Raw genomic sequence first — 27008 nt, 5'->3', positions numbered from 1 at the left:
AAATAAATCACAAATCCATATCATATTCCAGTTATATTTCTGATGTGACCCATCCTCGAATGTGATATTCATGGTTCATCTCCCTATTTCATTTGAGATATAGTCCATTGACTGCACATTGATGAACAATCATTGGAAGTCTTTATCCTTTATTTTCTAAAGCGTAGCTGGTTGTGTAGCAACCTTATCCTTGCCTTTGACATCATGTTTATGATGTGTCTCATGCCCTCTTCTTCGTATCAGCTGCATTGAAAGGGCTTTGTGGAAACTTGGTGAAGTTATACCTGAAATGATGTTGGTTGAATTGTTGGAAGGCTTCATTTCTGATTTGGGTTACTTTGCTATAGAATAAGCTGTCAGAAGTCATGGTCAGCCAACAGACGTACGAACAGTTCCAGATGGCATTGAATGCATCATGGTCACTGATCTTTGGATGATTACCTGAGCAGCGTTCAATTCAAGTCATTTTGTCTTTTTCATCCAAACTAAGGTATATTGCCAATTGGACATAAGGTGCCAAATAGTAGCCCCTTATCTACAAGTATACTCTGTGAGGAGTTGAGCAATGAGATGTCTGTTCACATTACATTTAAATTTCTGCATGTCAGTACAGTCAGGGAGGCAGGAAGCAAAGAGGGAATTCCAAAGTCTAGCAGTGAAGGAAGAAATTATTAGAATTAGATTTCCACCATCTAAAGACCTCAACAGTGAATGGGTGGGATTTTGCTGCTTGTTCGTTTAATTGTGGATATTTATGTTGAGTGGACACAAGTGCTATGAGCTTGTCAGAGCACATTCCGTTAAAGTACTTTCAAAACAGACACAGGAATGCAACATTATGGTGATGGGATTTGAGCTTGGTTGATAGTGCAAAGTCTGTTAGGTAAGAGACTCTTTTGTCTGGCATACAACATCATCAAGGGAATTTAAATCTGTCGAGTTTTTTCTGCAAAAGATGTACCATAGGTGCTTTCATCTCAATTAAAGAAAGGCAACATCTTCTAGCCATTTTTCTGCTCCACAAAACACCCTCACCAATGAGGTAGTGAAGTGGCCCATCATATCGAGGTTTAAATTATATAAATGTATAAATCTTTAACTGTCTTTTTACATAGCTTGTTGTGCTTGGCTATTTTTTTGCTATCAATAAATTTGATTGCATTTGGTTGATATAAAAGTGAAATGAAAAAGGAACTGCTGTTGGCCTCAAATTTAAAAAAGTTTATTTCATTTTGTCAACTATCAAATTGTTTATTATCTTGTTAGGTGAAAGTTCACAATAGTTTAAAAAAGAAAAAAAAAGCCCCTGCCCCTATGTTAAGAATGGCTTTCAAAATGATAATATTATTTCGAAAGTCATTCTTTACATCTGTTTTCGGTAATGCATGCAAAATACTGTAAAACTGATTTAGACTTTTAATCAAACATCTACTCAATATTTATTTATTTGTTGACTTTTATCCTCATCTTTATAGATGTTGCTTCACAATGTTTCGCCCGACTATTCCGCCGGCCTTCGTCAACGACATCTATGAAGATGAGGATAACAGTCCGCAAATAAATAAATATACAAATTACTCATCTCAAAGAATTCCAATGATAAAATAATGTACCATTTGGTCCGAACCTGACAACGGAAGACTAGATGAGAACAAAAACAACTTGAATTTATAAGACCAACTTTTATCGCCCTTCGTGGTGCAGTGGATAGAGGCGTTGAATCTCTATGGTTTTAGGTGAACATTGTCTGAAAATAAGTTTCAATCCTACCCAAAGCCAGCCAGAGAATTAATTGGCCGAAACGTAGTGAGACGACAACAACTATGGAAGGCAGTAATTACTGAGGATACAGTTAAGACAACATTTTTACCCCATTGCGGTTAACCACCTGATGAAGGCAAGAGGAATAGTTTTAAACGAGTTAAAAATAACCAGACTTTTTCAATTTGATAAAAGTTCCGTTATAGCATATTTATTATGGGGTGGTCGAACATTCTGGCATTAGATAGATAATTCAATGTTGAATTTAAAAGAAATAAATAAAAATACAAAACTCACCAAGATTCCTCGCCTTCCCCCCCTGGCCACCACCACCCAACATAGCCTTTAAATATCAGCATAAAAACAGACTGACTGGCTGGCATTCCTTCTCTTTACGGTATGAACTCCAAGCTAAGTCGAACTCTACGGTCCCAAAAGCTAAGAAACTGTTCTGTTAGCTGAAACGTTGTGAAACAACAACTATAAAGATGAGGATAACTGTTCACAAATAAATAAAAAATATACAAATTACTCATCTCAAAGGATTCCAATAATAAAAAAATATGTACTCATTAGTTTTTCACAATTTTTGGTGAGGATACTTATTTTTGCCTGATATATAATTATATATAATTATATATCACAATATTTTATTTGGAATTCATGAGCACCAAAAAATCTTTTAAACCGGTTCCAGTAAGTTTCATTAACTAGGTTCTTTCTTTTCCTTTTTTTTAGGTGTGGATAGTGGAATCGGATTTGGTACGATTGAATACTGGATCCACCTCAGAGTTCCTATGGAACAAGCTTTAAAATTATACAAGGCAATAATTTTTTTTTGTGCTTTCTTTTTTATTCATGAAGTTAGTTATTTGAAAAAGAACAAAGTTATATAATTTGCTTTTATTGAACAAATAAAATCATTTATCCAATTTTTTCTGAGATTTTCATTAAAGTTATTTGTTATATATTTTCATTGTTTTTAATTTCTTGGCTATTAACTATATGGCATAAAGTCCAATATGTCTTGCACCCTTTGCTAATTCTCCTTAAAACAAAAATAAGATTCTTCATGTTTTTAGATGGTTACATGTAAACAGGCTGAAAAACAAGCAATAAAAAACAATATTAATGTTGAATCATTTTCACATACAAATTTTATGTAAAATGATCACCCACTTCTAGGCTACCAGGTGGTTAGTGGTAAGTTAAATTTATATGTAAAGTTGATTCCTCACTCTAAATTCTTAAATATTGTTTTCTGTCTTTTTATTTTTTTCAGTCAATTTTTTTCAGGTTGTTTACATGTAATACAAAACTAACTTTATTTTTAATTTTAGGAGATTTAGCAAAAAGTACATAGCTAGTTTTACCAAAATAATTACTGTCTCTTTACTTTTGCAGGAACGGACAAAGGCACTTGGTTATATCATGGCTAACAATCAGAGTAAAGTAAAAGTCCCAAAGGCCATGGATGAAGTAGCTGCAATGCGACCTGCTGATAATATCAATCAACTGCATATCAAAATCATACGTTGCATTGGATTGAACACATACAGAAAAGGTAGCACAAGATTTCTTGGGATTTTGTCTTTTCCACTTAATAAATCAACAAGTTTTATGCATATATATTTTTTTGAATATCATTAAAATATTTGATTCTGAGAATTTAGTATTAATTTTGAAAGCCAAAGTAATCTTCATTTTGAAGAATAGGTTTCTTAATGGATTTTGCTAATTATGTATGACAAATTAAGGTGTGACAAATGTACGATAAAGCACGACAAACTGCTGCTGCTGCTGATTATCTATTTGTTGGATAAAGGAACTTGGAGATCATGCACATACACAAATTCCAGATTAGCAGAGACCAAAGAAAATACCATGTCAGACTTGTACACACATATTGACCACTGATGGAACAAAGAAAGAATTTATCAATAAAAGCAAGAGGTCTGACAAACAAAGGGACAGAGACAGAGAGATGGACAGAGAGATGCATGATCGTTATGTCATTAGTTTGTCAACCCTAACCTCACCTTTTTCACCCTTGTTCGATACGTCTGAAGACCACTGCAGGTAAAATAGTAATTAAATGAATACAGTTTTGTTATAAAACTGTGTCCATGTTTGATTGTCAAATGGCTGAAACAATCTAGTATATATTTATTAGCAGCGTGCATCTTCATGGAAGTGCCACAAACATGATTGTACATACGTGAGCAATAAACAGATAAATCGTTATAGAGAAACAAACTATACAACATATTTGTGTGATATTTAAGCACGTCATTCAAGCAACCTGGGATTCTTATATCAAGAACAACAAAAAAGCAACTGATTTTAATTTAGATGAACTGGCATGCTATTTTCTCTTTTTTATGCTAAAAACTTTTGTAAAAAATAAGTGTTTTTTTTCTACAGGCTAACAGGCAGAAATTTGGGGGAAGCTTAGCTGATTGTGTGGAACCTATTAGGTTGGTAACTCTCTTTTGAACCCTGTCTAAGAGTAGTAGCAGATGCACCAGCCCAAATGTGACAACAATACTCTATACATGGGCGAATTGTAGACTTGTAGAGGTACAGGATACTCCCAGGCATGTTACTTTCTAGCATAGTAGAGAGAGCCCACCTTATTTGCAGCAGCCTTGGCAATGCCCTTAGTGTATCTATTCCAATTCATTGTTAAGCCAAGGAGTTTGAACGAAGTACTTTCAGGTTATATATCATTAGCCATAGCTGTTAGTGGTTGAGCAGGTTTCTTGTGGTTATTGTTAAAAAATAATATAAACAAATATTTTTTTATTTTGATTTAAGGAAACATTTTTTCTTTTTGTTTCATTTATTTTATTTTTTTTTTTTATAAATGTTCTCCCTAAGTTTGAAAAACTTTAGTTTTTACAAAGATAATTAGCCAAACAAAACAAAACAGCAGGAGCAATTTATTGTGTTTTAATTTCACACAAATAGGGAGTCAGCAGCAGTTGTGCCTTAATTTCTTGTACCTTAATTTACCATACATAAATAGTAAAGCTGTGTTCTTAATTATTTATATAATTTTTCTGGAAAATTCCATTTCTTTTTTTGTTTCCAATAATCTTTTATTTTATTATAGATGTGCCACCATCTCCTTATTGTGTCTATCAGTTTTTCGACTATGGAGATCATGATAGTATTATAATGCATGGCACAGAGAATCCTGAGTTTAACGACCATCACACATATCCAGTTGCTATGACAACAGCACTTGATCAGTATCTTCGGTCATCAGTGAGTATGCGTAATTCTTTACTTTAGATGATCATTTGTATTCAAGTGCATAAAGGTTGATTTAAAAAGATTTTCCTTATTTTCTTTATAAGTGTAAACAGATATTTTCTTATTGCTGAGTTTTAATATTGTTTGGTACATTCCAAGAAATGTAGTCTGTGTACAACTGAAAAACTAATGTTACAGACCATGATATCTTCATCTGTTGCATGTTTAAATGCTAGGTCTAAAAATTTTAGGATATTGTTAGAAAATACCTATTGCATAAACAGCAATGATTGGTCAATACTTGTTGAGTTTTAATGTTATTCAATACATTCCAAGAAATGATCCTGCCTACTACTGAAAGAATGAGAATATTATGGGCTATTACATCTTTGCTAGCTATATGTTTACAGACCAGGTCTGAAAATTGGAGGATGTGTTTATGCCATAGAAAATATCTATTTACGAATTGGATTGAAAAAGACAGCATCTGACTTACGTTGTTTAGTTTTAATATTGCTCAATACATTCCAAGAAATGATCTTGTGGACTACCGAAAAATTGAAAAAATTATGGGCTATTATATCTTTACTAGCTACCTGTTTACATGTCAGGTCTAAAAATTTCAGGATGTATCTACATTATAGAAAATACATCCTTTAAAACTGGATTCAAAAAGACTGTTGGATGGCATCCAAAAAGATTGCATTAAGATTGCATATTTCTGTTTCTTTGCTTTTCTCCTTTTTATTCTTCATTGCCTTCTCAGGTCTATTGTTTAATAATATTGAGATATATTTATTGGCAAGAAACACAGAAACATTTTTGTTTCATTTATCAGGATTTCGTCTATAATTAGCAATACACATGAAAAAATTGAAATAGCTTGAAATATTTCAATATTGGTATGCATAGAAAGAGCTTGATGAGCTAAGAAAGAATCTTTTTAAATTTTTAAAATCTGATTAAAATTAAGGAAGTTATGGCTATTTTTGTGCCTCACACGTTTGGATATTTTCCCCTCTTTAAGTGCCTCACACGTTTGGATATTTTCCCCTCTTTAAGACCATATGCGTTTTGTCACATTTTTTACACTACTTTTTCAGTAAAAATGTCATATCTTTGTTAAAACACAAGACTAAAAAATGAAATTTACTGTTTAAGTGTATTTTTGTACAAGGAATCAGAATATGCAACTGAAAATCTCCCAAAGTTTATGGTTTCTAAATAATCTGCAGTAAATGTGCATAAATATGCAGCAATTCCTTAAAAATGCCATGTATCCATAAACAGAAAAGAAGTTGGAGAACTCAAAGTTGAATTGTAATGTGCTTTATGTACAAAAAACTTAAATCTAAACATAAGACCATTTAAAAATGAATATATTGCAATATTTCTTTGGTATTATTGTAGATTAACACCTTCTGTTTAACCCCACTCAACTCCTTCTGACCACCCCTCCAAAATGTGATTCTACCTTTTTAGGAAATTATGTATAATATGCCATGAAAAAACTTTAATGAAAGATAAACAAATTATTTTAGAATTGAATGTAAAATAATTTCCTATTACAGATCATTCTATCATTTTAGGGCAGTTAACTGTTTTTTTTTCTATGGGAAAATATGCATGCTTTTTTTTTTTTTTTTTTTAAGATGATTATGTGTAGTTTTAAGAGGGTTTCTATGCAATGAGAATATGTGGAGGGTTGCCATTCGGACTTTGAATTAATTGTAGGGCTAAGGAAAATTATGTGTGAACATACTGAAAACTTGACAGAGACAAAGCTAACAAAAACAATATTAGAGGGGGGAGCGGTTAGTTTCACAAAAATTTAATGTAAAATAATTCACCATTTCCTGGCCATTCTAGCATTTTAGGACAGTTAACCGATTTATTTTTATGTGTATTTTCTTTAAGGAAGGATCTATTTTTTGTTTGTTTGTTTTAGATGCTTGTATGTGGCTTACAGAGGTATTTTGTTGGAGGGGGAGAGGGGCTTGCCACTCGAACTTAGTGTTATTGTTAGGGTTAAAGAGTGTTTTAGGAGGAGACTTGCCACACATAATTTGGATTAGAGGTGAAGTTAAGAGAGCTTTTTTTCAAAGAGAGCGTTCATCACTCATATTTACTGTTAGCGGTTCATAATTATTGGCTTTATATTATATATTTAGTTTTAATTTAATAAGAAACTGCGTTGCGAAATTTCAAAGAAAATTCCATAAATTTGTTGATTTCTATTTTCGAGGTTGAAGGTGTTAATTCCATAGGCCGTTTATACTACGCTGGAGCAGGTTGTAAAAATATCTTTCGCTTAATAAGTAGAAAAAAAAATTAACGAAATAAAAAGCTTCCTAATTGTAGTTTGATGTGTTTTTTAACTGCTTTTAAAATTTCAAGAATATTGATATAGATTTTGAGGGTTTGTATTACTATACACATAGATTCGAAAAAGTTGTCAAAAAAAACAAATATATAACAAATAAATGTTATCAAAAGCAAGTTACTTTTCTACCTAACTGGATAATTTTTTAGTGTTTTTATTTAATGTAACATGTTTATTCAGCTTGAAAACAGTGTTTACCGATGTTTTGGAAAATTTTAAATGGCGCCCGCCGGCGCCCGACTCTCTTGAAACGGTAAGTTTGGGGAAAAGAATTAAAAATAAAAAAGTAGACAAAATACTGCTAGAAACTCGCTCAATATATGTTACCGTGACATAGGCTGACATATATTCGGTGAGTTTTTAACAGTATTTTGTATAGTTTTTTTTTAAATTTTTAACTCCTTTTCTTAAACTTACCGTGTCAAAGAGAGTCGGGCCGGGCGCCATTTTTAATTTTCCAATACATCGGTAAACACTGTACGTTTTTCGAGCTGAATAAACATGTTACATTAAATAAAAACACTAGAAAATTATCCAGTTAGGTAGAAAAGTAACTTATCTTGCCTTTGATAACATTTATTTGTTATATATTTGTTTTTTGAAAACTTTTTCGAATCTATGTATAAACGAGATTTTGATACTTATTTTGATTTTGAAAAAAAAACATTTGTGGCTGTTCGCAGTAAAACATTGTTTTAATTCGCTGTTCAAAACTAATTTAAAGAATAAAAGTGCATGCAAGCTATATATCTACAAAAGTTTATTTTGTTTTTTTTTAACCATGTTTTTAAATTTGACGAAAAATTTGAGAGATTGCAACAGATTCATAATGCCGAATTGGTTGGGATTGTTGTTATTATACATTCTGAAAACCGAATAGTTCTAAACTAATGTTATTCTGATAACAAAATAGCTCTAATTAAACATAAGAACATTTATATTCATATTTCATTATGTTTTCATTTTGTTTCATTTTGTTTTTCTTAATTATTTTCATTATGTTTCATTTTGTTTTTCTTAATTCGTTCTTGAATAAAAATTAAAGAACGCGTGTTTGTTTATACACTGTGCTATGGCTGATTCTACAGGCTGTAGCTGCTGCTGCTTCTATTAATATTAACTTCATTTTACCAAATTCGAGAAATAGAAACAATTTTTTTTTTCGGGTAGGTCCTTTTAAATTATCAATTACCGCGGTCCTACTCAACATAAAATAATACTTTTAATTGATAAAGATAGTAAAAAGATTGATTTACTTACTACTGGGTGTCGGAAGAATTTTTTTTTCAAAATGTTCGATACTCGGCATATTAAAGTCTTATTTTTAACACGACAAAAAAAGAAATGGTCAAAAATATTTCGGACACTTGACAGTATTAAGATTAACACCTCTTCTTATTGATTCCCAAATTTCATGACGAAATTCTTAATACAATCACGGTACGGACCTTTAGAAAACAGGGGGGGGGGGGTCATTACAAAACCTTACCGAAAACACCATTTTATGACGTTCACATTTTTATCACTTTATTTTCTCAAAACTCTTAAAATATATAATGTACATTCATATTTATTAATTCATTTGAAAGTATATTCATTTCCGAACAAAACAGTAGTAATTTGAAGACTTGAAGTGCTTTGGTTTAAAAAATATGGCTATTTTAGTAGAACTACCTTGAAATCTGTGATTATCCAAAGCGTTTTTTCGTCCGTGTGTATTACTACTATAATACTTCAACTTATTAAAATTCTTAATTTTATTGGCTCCATTTCCGCAACATTCTTAATTTTTTTCTATCAATCAATAAATTTTCTCTCCCTTTGTTTAAAAATTGTTTTGGCACTCTTTGCCTCTAAGTTGTTCAAACAGAAAACAGTGGGTCAACCATACAGACTCTTCAACACAACCATGTGATCCCTTTGTTAACTATACCTTATTTTATTTCTTTCTTTATGCATGAATTTATATGATCTATATTAATACTTTTACTTTTTCTCTGTTTTATTCCTATCAATTATTACTTTTTTTGTTAAAATTTTTAATCTACATTATTTTTTTCTTTTTAAGTGTTAGATTTGTTTTTTTATCTTAGTAAATATCCAAAATTAAAGTTAGTTTTATGTGTGTAGTGTGTGGTTATTTCATCATCATCATCATCATTGTTTTACATGCTTTAAGAACTTGATTTTCAAATAAACCTTGCTACTTGTCTTTCACTCCTAAACAGGGTTCAAAAGAAAGTTGCCAACCTGTCATGCAAGCTTCAGCCTTTGCCCCATCAATGAAATGTTGCATCTCTCTACCTGTTCTACAAGTATTTTAATTGTGGATGCTCTAACGAACTACAAACCCTTTTACTCCATTGACGTAAATACTCCCGACAAACCTGACAATCAGCAAAATCCCACCCCTACACAGTAGAGACATCTTGCTGCTCAACTCCCTACATAGTATTCCTGCAACTTATGTCTCCGATAGTAGCCCCCTACATCAAAGTGGCACTGTGCCTTGTTTGGGGTGAATATGGAATTAAAAGATAATATCCTTTTTCCTTTAGTTTCATTTTGATAATTTCCTCCCATGCATATTTTCCTTGGCTTTCCCATGTTAACTCAACTATTCTATTATTCTAACACAATAACTTTCTTTTTCTCTCTCAAATTCTCTCTTTGATCCATGTGATGTCATATCCATTTCTATTAATTTCCACAGTCTAGCAATCTTCATTTCAAGTTCAGCAAATTGACTCCAACTGCCCTTTCACTGTTATTCTCAACTAATCAGTTTATATATTAGTTGGTCTACTTACCCAATATCTAACATAATGTTTAACCATAACATGAAACTAGAATTTTTGTGCACTAATTGAATCACTCCAAAAAAAGATATTTAACAAGCAATCACTTAATATGACGTTAGCACTCTAATCTCCCCCCAATACATTGTCTACCAATCCTAAGTCCCAACCATCAAACCCTATCCCAACATACATACTTTCCACAATAGTAAAATTTTTATCAATTGAATAGATCCATATATAAGTGAAACACGCACACACACACACACACACATATATAATTGAATAATATAAGACAAATTGAAATGTAAAAAAAATTTACCATATTTATTAATTCATCAAATATTGAAAACCATGAGTATACAGGGTGACCCCCCAAAAACGGGTCCCAACTCTAATTAGGCCCCGTTTCTTAGTGTTTTGTCTGAATGAAATTAAACTTTGGTCATAACTAGTTTATTATATTCAAAACATCACATCAAAACACTAGGGTCATTGGCCTTTTTTCTCAGTTGACTATAAAATGCTCAGAAAAACAATTGAATGTCCTCTGTTTTTTTTTTTTTTTTTTTTTTGGGCCACCCTGTAAAAAGATTTTTTCCTTTAATCCATGGAGTTTCAAAAGTAAACATGTCTCATCAGATGAAATAACTAGAAAAATAAAAACTTATTAGTTGGCATAAATTTGAATACTTTGAAAATTATAAGTAAAAGAAGTTCTACAATCTGTTAAAAGAAAAAAAAAAAAAAATTAAAGGAAAGTTTCAAAATTAGGTAGAAAACTAAAAACCAAAAAAGAAAAGATGATTTGAAAATAGAAAGAAATTGAGCAACGTACATGAATCCAATAAAGACAAATGGAAAAATACATACATAGTGATGTAATTACACTAAAATTTTAATCCGATTTTCCTCTGATGAGAAGAGCTTATTGTTGAAACTCCATGGATTAAGGAAAAAATATTTTTTTATTTCTCGTTTTGAACATTTGATAGACTAATAAATATTGTAAATTTTATTTTTCATCATTTAAATTTGTCTTGTATATAAATATTTTTTAATATATTTTTTATGTATAATTATATATCAGCCATATCAACACTGTCTAGTTTAGTCCAGCCATTGCTGAAAGGGTTATATTCAAACATCTAGTGCTATGAAAACCGCCAGTATGGATGGCTAATTATTGTATGATATTATGCTCTTACAATTGTAGTTGAGCACTCATATATATACTAGCAAAAGTACCCGTCGTTGACTGGGTTCAAAAACAGCTTACAGAAAATGGACTCTGATGTATGAAAGTATAATAGGTTATGAAAAGGAAGGGCTGTAAAGAGATAGCTTCAAATTTGGGAGTATCAAAACCAAAGCAAAATATGATGAAAGTAAAAATAAAATAGATAAACCCCATGATTTATTATACCATACCTGTTCACACTGAAACACTTATCACAATATTCTGTGGATCTATATTAAAAAACCTTGTTAAACTTTGTGACAGATTTCCATTCTATGGAGGTCATGCGCGAATGAACACCCCATAATTTTATTGTGCCATATTTCTTCAAACTGAAACATAATTATCAAAGTATACTTACACAGATAGATATGAAAAGTCTTTATTAAAGTTTGTGCCTATTTCCATTCTATGGAGGCCAGGCACAAATGCAGACCCCACAATTTTATTATACCATCCCTATTTAAGTTAAAACATACTTATCAAAGTATTCTTATGTACATCTATATCAAAAACACTTGTAAACGTTTTTTTTTAATTTTTAAATTTTTTATTTCCATACTTTGTGGACCAGACACGAACGCAGACCCCACAATTTTTATGAACCACCGTTCTGCCAAATCAAACATACCCATTCCTGTGTCTTGATACATCTTCTATCATTATATGTAATCAGCTTTTTAAAATAGTCAACCATATAGGAGCCTATTCATGACCAGACACACACCCAGCTTTATATTATATATATATATATATATATATATATATATATAGGTAGAAAAGCTTGGAGGAGGAATTTACTAATCAAAGAAAAAGCAAATTCCAAAATCAAATATAAATATAGTTATTTATATCTTAATCCCAACCAAACAAAAAAGCTTAATACATTCACTGATGATAGTAGAGCTTACAATAAATACTATTAAGAACAGAGATGTAAAGTAGAAATTTACAAAAATGTTATTATTATTCAGCAGAATACTCCAAAGATGGTATATATATATATATATATATATACACACTAAGAACTATCTTTAAATCTTTTCAACAGGGACTTTGAGCAAAAACACAGCCCATTAACCGGTGTTTTTCTCTGTTTATTTTCCGTTTGTTTTGCTTTTCCAACGAGGCTGGTGAGTTGTATTGATCTCATCAGCCACAGATGGCTGGTTCAATACAATGAAAACGCTGGTTTGTTTTTTGAATATATATATATATATATATATATATATATATATAAAGTGAAAATGTCTGTGTGTGTGTCTGTCTATATACACTTCCATACTAAATAACTCTGTCAATTTTTGGTCTACAGACCCCAGATTTGACATAAGGGGTATTGAGATTTGGGAAAATCTAATTAATCGGTTTTCGGTCAGAAATTTGGCTGTTAAGGGGTCAAAGTTCAATGATTTGACCTATGAGAAATCTACCAAACTTCTCTGCCAATTTTGGGTCTAAACACTTAAAAATTTTAGATATCGGTTACTTGGACATGGATCTAACTTTATAATTTGATTTGAGCCCAAAACAATAAATGCTAAGGGTCATAATTGGGGTCAAATTTTAAAAAAATTACCTCTGCGGTCTCTACGAAATTACTCAGCCAATTTTTGGTTTAAACGTTTGAAGTTTTACATAAAATGTATTCAGAAATAAGGCAAGCTTTTTAATCGAAAAGTTGGCTTCCAAGGGGTCAAAGTTCAAAAGATCTCACCTTTGCAGTCTCTAGCAAACTATTAAGCCAATTTTGGGTCTAAATATTTGAAATTTTACTTAACGGGTATTCAGACATGCAGCAAGCTTTTTTAATCAGTGTTTGAGTGAAAATCTCACTGCCAAGAGGTCAGAGTTGAAAGAGTTGACTTTTGCAGGTTCTACCAATTTTGTCCGCCAATTTTGGGTCCAAATGCTTGAAATTTTAGATGTAGGTTACTTGGACATGGGTCAAACATTTTAATTTGATTTGAGCCCAAAACAAATGTTAAGGGGTCAAAATTGGGGTCAAAGTTAAAAATAATTTGACCTCTGGTGTCTCTACCGACTCTTCTGTATCGTAGTTAAGAAAGCCTATTATATAGAAAGGCATTACCGTACATATTCACACTTTTTCATATATACATATGCACATAAAGTTATGAACAGTACATAGGGCTTGAGCAAAGCTGGTCCTGAACTGCTAGTGTATATATATAGTTTTTAAATAAATATATATTTTTTTTTTTGCAGGATTTAAAGATCTTTGTGTTTGATGACTCTGATCTTATGGATTCCAGTTTATTATGCATGACAAGTGTTCCTCTGGTTCCCCTGGTGCACGAACATGATATCAGAGGATTGTTTGAGTTGAGAAAAACAGACAACACAGTGAACGGACAAATTGAGGTCGAGCTGCATTGGCAAAATACATACTTGCCTCCTTTACCAACTCCTTTACAAATTCCAGATCATGTAATTATATTTTTTGCAACTCATTTATTACATTTATTCCTCAGTTCTGCATTTTTTTACGTTGTATACGTACATACTTATTTGTCACTTTGAAATTAAAATGAATTATGAATTTTTAACTTCTTTTTACTTGCAAGTTTTTAGTTATTTATTCATCCCAAACAAGACACATTGCCATCGAGACAGAAGAGGATACTGTGAATTAGAGGCCAGTCATCATAATGATGCAATTTGCGATCCCCTCTGATCCATTCAGTGAAATAAAAAAATAGGAGGCATTACTGTTGGAACGCTGCTTATATATATGTGTGTGTGTGTGTGTGTGTGTGTGTGTGTGTGTCCATCAACATTTTGTTTCTTTTTTATTTCTCTCTCTCTCTCTCTCTCTAAGGATTCTATGAAAAACAACATAAAAATACTTGCGATGGATGTACATAACTAGGAACCCCAAACGAAAGATCGATCACTGTGGAGAAAAACCATCAGAAAAAGTTGTAAGATTTTTGAAGAGCAGCATTTAGATCTTGCAGTCTTAAAAAGCTGGTTTTGTAAATCATCTGAAATGATACCATCAAAGACGGGAACGATAGTCTTATGAGGACGATTTTACAGCACATCCGGCAACGCTAAGTTGTCATATTTGTGGTCTAATCTGCAAATCGAAAAGTGGCCTGACATGACTATTGAGGATTCACAATATTATCATGTGATTACCTTTACAAGAGGGAAAATTTTTATGTCACATATGTGTATTTTCATGTAGGACTAAAGCTGGATTAAAAAGTCACCTATGTTTACACAGCTGCACAACACTTAACTGAAGAGATGGCAAACTTCTGTCAAGAAGTAACAATCATCATCATATATATATAGCGTGTCAGTGCTTGATCGTGGATGTGAGAGCTGAAGAATAGGTTCATTTATTTCATTTATATCATTTATTACGACACTATATATACATATTTCAAGGTCGTACCAGTGGTTTCATTGCGCTGAATCAACCATAAGAGGTTGGAAAGAGTCAGCGCAAATTCATCAGCGACATTGAAAAATTGAAACCATGCAAAGTAAACAAACAGAGAAAAAAAACTGTTTGTTTACTTTGCATTGTTTCAGTTTTTCAATGTCACTGATGAATTTGCGCTGACTCTTGCAATGAAATCACTGGTACGACCTTGAAATATGTGTGTATATATATATATATATATATATATAGTCATAATAAATATTGTGTGTGTGTGTATATATATATATATATATATATATATATATATATATATACATATATATTTGAGGAATATATGATTGTATCTATTGTTTATATAACAATATATACACACACACAACAAGTTATATATTGTTTAATTTAGTTTTATGCAAAGGGGAAATGTGTTAGTACATATCCTTCATGGAAGTTAAGATACTGCCAATTTTTGCAAAATTTAAACAATACAATCATATATAATAATTATATGGTTAATTAATAGGTATAATTAATAAATATTCCTCAAATTTAAAGAAGATAATGTGAGAACAACCTTTTGTTTATTATTTCCAATATGTCAAATTTACATTAAAAAAAGCAAATTTAAAAGCAAGATTTTCCTGAGGTTCGATTTCTTAAGATCCTTACATTTTCAACACTTTCTTTAATCAAAATCATCTAATGAATTTTAATCAAATTGGAATAATAATTCTACACATATAGTTTAATATTAATATTATTTTGATTTTAATCTTCAGAAGGGGATAAAAAGTTCAAAGAATTTTATCTTTTAGTTTTCTGTATGAGTTGTTGATTCCCCGACAAAGGAGGGATTGGATCTAGTAATTCACTCCCGTTCATTAGCACTTTTCTCAATAACCATGCGTAGGATATTTTTAAAATTTTGCACAAACATTAGTCATGGTGAAGTAATTTTTTTTGTCAGAACTAGGGGCCATTATAGGGGTAAAATTGCCCCCAAATCGTTCATCTGTTTGTTTGTTTGCAATTTTCTCAATAACCATGCCTTGAATTTTTAAAAAATTTTACACAAACATTAGTCATGGTGAAAGTAAATTTTTGCCAGAACGGATTTTTCAGAATGACTCTGGTTACCCTTTCTAGGGAGTATTATAAGGGTAAAATTGCTCGCAAAGTGTTCATCCGTTCATTTGTTTGCAATTTTCTCAATAACCATGCCTTGAATTTTTAAAAATTTTTACACAAACATTAGTCATGGTGAAAGTAAATTTTTCATTCTTGGAGGGCGACGCCACATGCTCGGCTTTTTTTTTTCTTTCTTTTTTTAGGCCTCAATGCTTTTTTGTACTTTGCGACTGTTTCCGTCAACTTCTAATTCTTTTGCATCGTGTGTACAAAATAGGTAATCATCTAAATCATTTCTTTTCAGATCTCAATGGTATCAAATGAAGTTTCTGATCCGTCTTTGAGTACAACCTTTGATAATAGCCGACCTTTACATATCAGCAGCAGCATATCAGTAGGAAGACCTAGTTCGAAACCTATTCAAACAGTTTCACGATCCAGTGCCGTCACCACAGACTTGGAGACTGTTTCCAGCCTGTCCACGTCAAAGGCCATCTCCAGCCAGATTTTGACATCAGAACCATTCCAGAACCAGCCATTAATGACTTCCACACCATCCACTGCACCAACCACTGCGACCAAAGATCTACAAACAACGGCAACAAAAGATCAGCTAGAATCGCAATTACCAATGCAGCCAAAAAATCAATCCTTACGACCTGTAAAATTGATTTTCTAATTGAAAATTTTATTTATGCTTTTTTTTTTTTGCTATTTATTTATTTTTTGGTTTATAAGTACCAAGCAGGGTTACTTAGTGTTGCTTGAGAAAACTTTTCAGCACTTCTGCGTGTCAGTGATATATTAGCAACAGAGATGAGTTATCGACTCCTGTTCTTCAAAATAGAACTGACATCTAGCGGCCATTATGTGAACTTCAAATATAAACAAGTGTTTACGATAATGCCAAAATATTAATAACGGAATAAATAACATAAAAATATATGAAAATTGAAACATTTATTGTATAAAAAATGTATCAAAATATAATTTTCATGTATTAAAATATTTTTATTTTCAATGAGTGATTCATAACTGAAAATAAAATAATAAATATGATAAAAACACAAAACATTTCTAGATTGTTTTTAGAATTCTTTTTTTTACAATAAAGTTGTATAAAAATCTAGCAAAATATAATTTAAAAAACATGAAACATTTATAGAATAAGAATAATTTTTTTTTGTGCAGAAAGATTGTATAAAAATGTAGCAAAATATAATTTTAGTTTGCACACACTTTTAGAAAAGGAAGAGTTATCAACCCCTGTTCTTTGGTTGACAAGTGACATCTGTCAGTGGTTCTTGAAACTAAAATACACACCTTCGCCTCATGTCACTGACATGCAGAAGTGCCAACTTTTATCTCGTCCTTAATTATGTTACTTTTTGAACGTGACTTCCTGTCTGTAGTGGAATGGAGGCATTAATGGATAATAACATTTAATGCTACTAAAATAAAGTTAATTTTCTTTAGCAATTACAAGAAACCTTTCCAACCATTGATTGCCATGATTAATAGCACCGTATCTGAGAGTCCAACATTCAAACATTCACAGGTAACATGAATTGGAGACATAGAAGATATTGCCAAGTTTGATCCGAAAAAGATTGAATTCATTTATGATGCTAGAAAACTTTTCACACCTGCCAATATCCTATAACTGCACAAAGCCATCCGTGCATGGAGTATTGTTGCCACATCTGGGCTGGTGTACTAATCACTTGCCTCTCCCTCTTAGACAGAGTCCCATAAAAACTTTAATCCAATAAATCCCGTACTATCTACTAAGCTCCAACTTCTGTCACATCACTGCAATGTTGCATCCCTGTGTTTGTTTTATAAATTTCATAAAATGTGCTCTGATGAAATAGGCATACTGGGCCCCCACCTTGTTGTAAATAGGCTTCCTGACCTTAGAATCAACCCTAACCCTAACCCTTTCACTGTAGAGGTCCCCAAATTATGGAAAGTTTTTTATTCTGAGTTTCTTTCCTCAAACTGCTAGCCTTTGAAATCTACTCCCTTCTTCCTTGTTTCCCTGATTGTATCAATATATACAAATTTAAATATAATGTGAACAAACATCTTTCTGCACAACTCCCGTCTTAGGATGCCACTGAAGGTATGGCCCTAATTCACAGTAACCCCTTAATTCTTACTAACAATGTACTTAGTTTGCAGTGAATTAAAATAAAGAAAACATTCTCATCCTGCCATTCAAATTATAGTTTGGAATAGGAGGAAAAAAGAAGTCATCAGCTGAATAATTATTTGACCTAGTTTTAGTGTTATTTTTTGAACATTTTTTTTTATAAAGTCCTAAGTTTATCTATTTTCGGATAACTTGGTCGAGTGCCTATCTATAGAATAAAAGTCGTTATGTTCGTATGTGTAAAAATATCTAATTTACATTTTTTTTTTTTGTTAAAAGAAAAAAAAGTTCTAACTTTTTTTTTATAAAGTCCTAAGTTTATCTACTCTAGAGAATAATTTCCAGCATTTTTCTTTTATCGTTAGTTGCCGGCATTTTGTTTGTTTTTATCGTTTAGCTTTGTAGCAGGAGGGGGGGACGGATAATACGGAATACAGACAAAAAGACAGGAGAAATACAGACAAAATACATAAACAAACACGAAAAACAAGTTTAAAAACAATGTAACATAAAACATTTAGGATTAGTTTAGAAAAAATATATTAATAATAAAAAATAAAAATACTTAACGTTTTTGCACTAGAGATTCCGTCCGCTGTCTTTTTGTCAACTGTTAGCTAGAATTAAAAAAAAAAAAAGAAGCAAAGGTACTTTTGTTTTTTTGCACTAAATTGATCTGTTATTATAATGGATTGTAGAATAATTTTTTTAATATAATTAAATTGAGATTATACTAAATTGAAATACACAAAGTTAATGTATTCAGGCAGAAATATGGCTTTTCTTTATACAATAGATGAGATGTACCTGTGTATGGTGTTGCCTGGGATGCAAGGAAGCATAGTAATATATAGCATTTAGATTAAATTTTTATCACATATTAATTTTTTTTTTAATTTATTAAAGGATTTTTCCTTAATTTAAATGTCATTTATGCTTCCACCCATTTTATATCATCTTAATTCCACTCAGATGATGTCACCTCGTGCTGCACCAAGAAAGTTGAAGTTTTCGATGGAGAAAAAAATGAGCCATGAAGTGGTTTCTGATCTTGAACCTCTAGAAAAATCTTTTAACGAACGAAAAAAGCTCTCGGCAATCAAGAAGGTCGAAGGTAAATGAAAACATATTTTATAATTATAATATTAACTAGCGGGACCTGTGGAAATTCCACAAGGGACTCATTCATATGTAATATATTGATGTTGGCATTCTGTGGATGTTCAGCCTAAATGGAGACACCCTGATATTATTGTAGCTCTTTTGTTAAAACTGCAAAAGTATTTATCTAAGCTAGCAGGGACGCCTGGTGTAGCCCAGTTGTAAAATATGCTTATGCAGATTTCATATATATTATTATAAAGTAAATTTTCTATTGATTCTTATATGTTATAAAGTTGTGATTGCAAATATATATATATATGTATATATATATATATATATATATATATATATATATCCATATGACTTGGGTGCATCAGTCTTTTTCGAAACTGAAACCGAAACTTATGAAAAAAAAAATATATATATATATATATTTAGTAGAAATGGTAATTAATAAAAACTGAAGAAAGTGCTCAATACTGTTGTAGAGCAAATATGCATTTTATTTTTTATTACCGTATCTTTCTGTTAAGTTACATTATACAAAAAACGTATATATATATATATAACTTTGAATTCCTTCAGCTATAACCAAAACTTATGAAGAATTCTTTTTAAAATTATTTATTAATGGAAGGTCATAACAATTAAAAGTCACTTGGAAGAAAAAAGCTGTAAGCATGACACACAAAAGAACACACACGCTATCGTATTAATATATAGATTGTTAAATGTATATCAAATATATTATGCATCCGTGATGTTCATAGGCTAAGTTGTACATTACTTGCACGCCAGATAATAATCAATATATTTGTGTATATCTCTATATAAATAAAATGAACTCATTTTTTCCCGTCTGATTTTGACCTTAATAGGATTAAAAATCAAGATATTTCATGCAAATATAATATGCACAAACGGCAGAACAATATCTGAGATGTGTTATAGGCTTATTATTTCTCAAATTCCTCGATAATCTTAGATTTCTATACTTTTTCTGCTGAGAAGTCATGGCCAAAATCGGTTAAGATCAATGGAAGTGGTAAAATATTTTCTCTCTAATAAATTCCTCCTCCCCCTGCCACCACTTAACACCGTTTGGGGATCGTTCACAAGGAACAGTTGAGAAGAGAACACCGGTTTGGCTTCGTAGTTCTTTCATGTGAAGTTATTTAAAATCACTAAACTAAGCTGCAGTGCTCTGTGGCGTAGTGGTTAGCGTGCTGGACAATTCACATTATATTTTCACGTTCGCGCCGACCTACCGTAGTCGTTTTTTTTTTTTTTTTTTTCCTAAACAACTGGAATGGACTTTTCTTGGTGGCCGAACTGTTAACGTTGCAGATGTGTTTTTTTTTTTTTTTTTTCACACTTTATTTTCCTACTTTTACTCATGACTCCGGGTTTGATCCTTCCTACTTACCTACCATAACATTTTTAAAAACTCCCCCCCCCCCCGTCCCGGAAACAAACACTCGGGCAACGCCGGGTACCCCCGCTAGTAAAAATATAAATTAAATATAGTTAATGACAAATTAAAAAAGTGTACAAATATTTATACGGACCTTATAGTTATAAGTTTAAAGGAGAACAATGGGTTTGTAAACAAAATTAAAAAAAAATTCTTTTTTGACTTATTTAAAATCTAGTTCAGGTTGTATCTATCAGTTTCACCTGCATTGTATCAATTGCCATCATAAAATCAGGTTGCTGAAAATTTTTAATATTATAATCACCACAATATAAATAAACATGTTTGTTGATCGATTTAATTCAGAGATAATAAGTTTGTCCCCAGTGTTGGGTGCATTAAGGTCAAATGGGAAGAACAAAATGAAAAAAAAAGTTTTTGTGTAAGAAACCCATGGGAAATGGTTGGTGAATATTGCTAGTCCGAGGGCCGTTCCGAAAGTAAAACTAGCGATGAACAATAGTTGTGTATGGATGTCTGGAGCATGCTTTGTCATATAATGAGCGCTTCCAAAAGTAAAGCCTCTCATTTTTTTTAACTCTAAAAGTTGAAGAACTACAAAGACAGGAGTGGTACCATTAAAGCGAGTGACCTTGTCACACTCATTCTCAGTGCATTTTTGCCAGGAATTCAATGACGCATTTCTGCATCTGACATACATCCATGATAGGGGTTGCTTTCTTAAAGTCTTACTGACACTGTCAATATCTGCAAGATAGATGAAACTTTGACTTTGGTTAAGAGTCACACTTCTTTGTTTACAAAGCCACTTGGCACGTCAGACAAATTTTCAAGTATTGATGACCAACACTGTATACAACGTAGCTTTTTTTGTTTTTTGTTTTTCTTAAAGCAAATATAAAAATAAGTTTTATTCAAACAGATCTTATTTGAACTTTTATAACAAAATCATAATCTTTTAATAATAAAAATGTTTATGAACTCTTCTTATTAATTAATATTGATTAAAAAAAATAATCAAACATCAGGTGTTGGTAATTATTTTTCACATCAAACATAAAAATAGAACTGTTATCTCCTATATAATAAAACTAGCCTGGGTGCACGGCATTGCCCGGGTGTGTTGAGCAAAAAAAAACCTGTATCGCGAAGGAAAAGAATGTGAAAAAAAAAATGTGATGTCTTTGCTGTTGCGCTTATCACCAAACTGTGACAAATGTTTAAATTAAGGCTAGTCAATCGAAAAGCGGGGATGATTTTCGCAAATATTGGCGAAAAAAGCGACCCCACGCTGTAGAAAAGTGCCCAGTTGAGGGTGAAAGAATTAATGTTTTTAGCCAATTTTTCAATATTTGCCGTCCAAAGGGTCGCACTTCAAAATGATACCGATCTCGTGAATATCTGTCGTCTCTATCGAAAGTTTTAGGCAGACATATAAGCATACATATATTTAAACAGACAGGTGAAATTTATACTGCATAAATTACCCTCTGGCCAATGCATTGTAGATTTTTAACAACAGATAGCACATACAAATTCAGCAGATCTAAGCTAATAGCCACTATTTTATGTAGCTTTCAAACACCATTTATACACATTTATCCGTGATATTAAAATGCTACATTGCATCCTATGAGCAACACCATCACAATCACAACATCTTTAGAGGAAGAAATCCCTATTTTTTGTCTTAAGTATTCAGTCCTACCACTACTCCCAGTTGTCACCGAAACAAATTCTTCACTTTCTGCAAATACTATGCTTTCACTGCATGTAACTGGCTATTAAAAACATACACCTAACATATTATTCACAGTTTTTAATTCATAAATAATAGTGGTTCCCTTGCCAAACTTCGTCCATTCTGATTGGCTGAGTTCTGATAATTCTTATATTCCGGAATCCAATTCTGTGCTTCATAAACGAATGGTTACTAAAATTACAATATGTTGTCATTAAGAGACATTAATTCACACAGTTCGTTTCACGTTTGGGTCATTACTGTTTTGTGTATGTGTTTGTGTGCTGCACTTCATAATTCTCTGGGTGTTTGTTATAAACATTAACGAGTCTCAAAATATTGGGTATCCACAAATAGTGACCACATAGACAAAAAAAACGTGCGTTGCTAATTGTTCTTATTATAGTCCATGTGTGTTTGTGTGTGTCTGTTCAAATTAAAAAAAAAAACAACTTCTGTTGTTAAAACAATTGCAAAAATAATAATAAATACATGCAAGCATTACAGAATGTAACTTTTTGTGAGGTAAATAAATATATATATTCAGCAAATTTACAATACCTTTTTATTTTTTTTTTTATTATATTTCTATTTAAACAGACTGAGCCACAGTAATGCGTGGCTGGGTTCAGCTAATAAAAAAATATTTATAAACTTTTTTAATATTTTTAGGAAGTTTTTTTTTCCCAATAATATGTTTATGAACTGCTTTTTTTTTTTTTTTTTTAATTTTTTGTTTTAATCTAACAAAAATCATTGATTAAATATTTTTTAAACATAATCTTGTTGGAAAAATTATCAAAAACGTTATGCTATCCCATATATTTTTTTTATTAATATTTAGCAGCGAGTCTCATGTTTACTGATTGAATATTTGAAAGATCTTTTGAAAAATAGACGTTATGAGAATTTGCAACCCAAACAGTTCTTTTGATTGTTTTTGTTCATACTTTCTTTCACTATTCCATTTTTTCTGTATTTTTATCAGCTTTCATAAATACCCACATACGTATTTACCAGTAATGCTTCAATAAAACTACCCCTCTTTTATTAAAATTATTAGAAATACACTTCTTTTTTAAGAACAGATGAATATTTGCTGTATATTACTGATGAAACAGATTTAATAATGTACTTTTCGTTATTTAGCTATTAGTGGTAATGAAATGGGGACAAACTGTCTTTACTTTATATATAATTATACAAAAAGAAGAAATGATAAGTCTTTTTCTATTTTTACTTTTGTTTTTATTTTTCAGCTGAACTACCTCATGTTGCTGAAGTAAGTTATGAGAAGTTTTTTTATTTTGTTAATATTTTACTTGAGCAGTCACTTGAAGAAAGTCCTTCAGATATTAAGCAGTCACTTGAAGAAAGTCCTTCAGATATTAAGCCTTGTAAAGATATCTCATTCTCAATGTTTATTATCATGGAACTGCTTCCCTGCAAACTGTAACATGATCATCTGCATAGCTAATGTCAACAAGTATTTGTCATAAACCATCCTCATAAAAGTAAAGTGATCGACCATAGTTAATGGCGAGCCAAAGGCTTCCTTTTGATTAGCTGTTACACCAATGTGTTGAGTAGAGCCCCACTCCTTTCCCAGTATTACTCCACTTACTCTTGATCCTCACTTTATAATGCTGAGTGTTTTTTGCAAGCAGTTGTAAAGGGTATTTAGTTCTCTTCCATTGCAGGACCTGTGATATCAGGATCGGAAAATGGGATTGAGAAATCAGTGCCCACAAGGAAAGACATTCTGACCTGCAAAAAGTGCCTGGATAGCCATATTGGCATTTCCCAAAAAGGGCACCTCAGTCGATTATCAATAAACTAACCTCTTAAAGAAAGAAGGCAAAGCCTGGGAATGTTGATGTCCAAGAACTGCACAGAACCAGCATTACATCACAATCAACAGGGATCAGGTCATCACAGGAATCATCTAATCTCTGTTGAATTTTGGGGGCTTGAGGATAAAATCCCTAGGCAGCTATGATAAAATTTAAAGATGTGTTAATATGTCTTCATAACATCAAATTATATAATAATTGATCCTCAAATAATAAATCATTTTCTTTTTTAAATTTTACATATAATATTATACATGTGGGGTTATGCCAATTAAAAAATTACCAACTTGTAGGTGTTTGTATATTTTAAAGTTTTAGTGAGACATGCAGACAGACATTTGGCTTTTATATAATGGACTAGTGGAGGGTACCCGGCGTTGCCCAGGTGTTTAAGGGTGTGTGTGTGTAGGGGATGGTGGGAGAACTTCTTTGAAATAAGCCTGTTTCGATATTAAAATTTAAAAAATCGGTGTGTACCCAGATGTTTTTGAGTGTGTGTGGTCGGTCGGGGTGGGGATGTTAATGAAAACCTAAGAATAAGCGAAGTAAAAAAAAACCAGAAAAATGAATGTTACGTGAAAAATGGCTTAAATAACCCTGCTTCAATATTTAAATTTAAAAAATCGAAAAAAAAAAGAAGACATTTCACACCACGAATCGAACCCAAAACGTTTAGATAATGAACCAACGCTCTAACCAACTGAGCTAACACGACATACATGAAATTCAGTCAGTTCTTCAACTATTTAAATTAAATCAGGTCATGATATCAGTTGACGCATGCGTGGATCAGTCGTCGTCATGAGAGGATGGTTTTTGTTGACCCCCCCCTGTAGAAAATTGTTGATTTCAAGGTGAAAAAATTAACGCTTTTGCCCAATTTTTCGATATTTTTTGGGCAAAGGATGGAGCTTCAATATGATACCAAGTTTGTGAATTTTTGTTCTGTCTGTCGAAAGTTTTTAGCGAACACACACACATACATACATACAAACATACACACATTTTCGCTTTTATATATATAGATTATAATATTTTGAATTCTTGATTTGATCTGCTTTACATAAGCATTTTTCTGTATTTGACGATCATTAGTTTTCTTGATGAGGGAACGTTTTTCATACATGTAATATATATATATATATATATATATATATATATATATATATATATATATATATGTATTTTTTTTTTAATTTTCAGAAAGTTTAGGTACCGTTGGTTTCAAACCTGATAATAGGGAACCGTTTTGAGTTCCTGTATCAAGCTCTCTTCAGCTGATACTTATTGGCTGAAGAGAGCTTGATATATGGGACTTAAAACGGTTCCCTATTATCAGGTTTAAAACCGACGGTACTGATCACTTATCTCATCTAAACTTCCTGAAAATAAAAATATAAATAATACACTCCTATTTTTGGAATTTTTTCCTTATAATAGAGCACTCTGCTGGAATCCTTTTTTCCAAAATATAACTGTGTGTGTCCACAGGGTCATCAGTATTTATCGTTACAACTTAAGGTGGTTATATTTAGGAAATTAAACAAAATTTAGAATTTTTGCAAATGTATTATTGTAGAAAAAGCAATAGAAATTTAATACACAAAATATTATTCGATATGTCCAATAACAAGTTGAAGACGTTCAGGAAAAGCCTTACATGTGTCACGAATTACTTTGGGGGACTTTGGCCCATTCCTTCTGCAGTTTGACCTTCAGAGCTTCCAAACTTTGATGGTGAGTAGCCGAGACCTTGCTCTGAAAGTATGACCAGATCCCAAAATCAAGGGGATTCAGATCGGGGGAAGATGGGGGCCATTCCTCTTTGGGAATGAAGTGTGGGACATTCTCGGAAAGTCACTCCTGAGTCTTTTTGGCCCCATGTGATGGTGCACAGTCATGCTGGGACGTTTTTTTGAAGTGCTTTTGTGCCTAGGGCAACAATGCGCCAACGAGGATGTCATCTTGATAGTTTTACTGGTTCAATTTCACCCCCTGGTCAACAAAAAAGAGGGGACTTTTACCGGACTCTGTCACGGCTGCCCAGACCATCACTGAGATGGCACATTGTTTCCTTGTCACCAACTACTCGGGATCCTTTGTCCCCATCCCTTGACCAAACCCGATTGTTTTGGGTGTTAAAATGGTGTTCAACATCAAATTTCTTCTCATCACTGGAAACAAGATTTGGTAGTGTGCCATCCTGAATGCAGGAAAGAAGAATCTGGGATCTTTGGAGTCGTTTATCAACAACTTGAGCAGAAAGGTGTTGTTTCTTGACATGCTTGAATGGAGGCATCTTCAGGTCCTTTCGGAGTACAGTTGACATGGTCCCATACGACACTCTCGACTCTTTAGCCAGATTCTGGATGGATCTCTTAGGATTCCTCCTGATCTTTTCTCTGATGGATTTAACAAGTTTAGGGGTTCTAGCTGTTCAAGGGCAACCTTGCCCTGGCCTATTCTGAATGTCTCCAGTCTCCTCAAAACATTTTAAAGTCCTCCACACCAGCATTCTGTTCACTTTCAGGTCCTTACAGATATCCTTCCTGGAGTTTCCTGCTTTTAACAGCTCAACAATTGCAGTCCGCTTGTCTAAAATACTACTCATGGTTATATTCTGGTATCTAAAAGTATAAAGATTCATGAATAAGTGTCAAAAATAGAGGAATACCGAGAAAAATGATTAAAATTATAGTTTCAAATAGACTGTAACGCTAAATATTGATGACCCTGT

At 32.1% G+C, this 27008-nt stretch overlaps 1 protein-coding gene across 2 annotated transcripts in view; it reads left to right on the top strand.

Annotated features, from left to right (window-relative positions):
* LOC145284295 (protein fantom-like) overlaps positions 1-27008 on the top strand; it is a 123801-nt gene that overhangs the window by 81498 nt on the left and 15295 nt on the right. For both annotated transcript variants that reach the window (XM_080133207.1, XM_080133165.1), the window contains exons 24-30: positions 2500-2585; positions 3166-3325; positions 4877-5031; positions 13670-13891; positions 16288-16644; positions 19111-19252; positions 23678-23700. In XM_080133207.1, coding sequence (XP_079989333.1) covers positions 2500-2585; positions 3166-3325; positions 4877-5031; positions 13670-13891; positions 16288-16644; positions 19111-19252; positions 23678-23700 — 1145 coding nt within the window. The remainder of the gene's footprint in view (positions 1-2499; positions 2586-3165; positions 3326-4876; positions 5032-13669; positions 13892-16287; positions 16645-19110; positions 19253-23677; positions 23701-27008) is intronic.

Source organism: Euprymna scolopes, chromosome 1 (genome assembly GCF_053919585.1).
Source record: "Euprymna scolopes isolate OS-2025 chromosome 1, ASM5391958v1, whole genome shotgun sequence".
In the NCBI taxonomy this organism is placed as follows: Eukaryota; Metazoa; Mollusca; class Cephalopoda; order Sepiida; family Sepiolidae; genus Euprymna; species Euprymna scolopes.
This window is presented reverse-complemented; position numbering and strand designations above follow the sequence as displayed.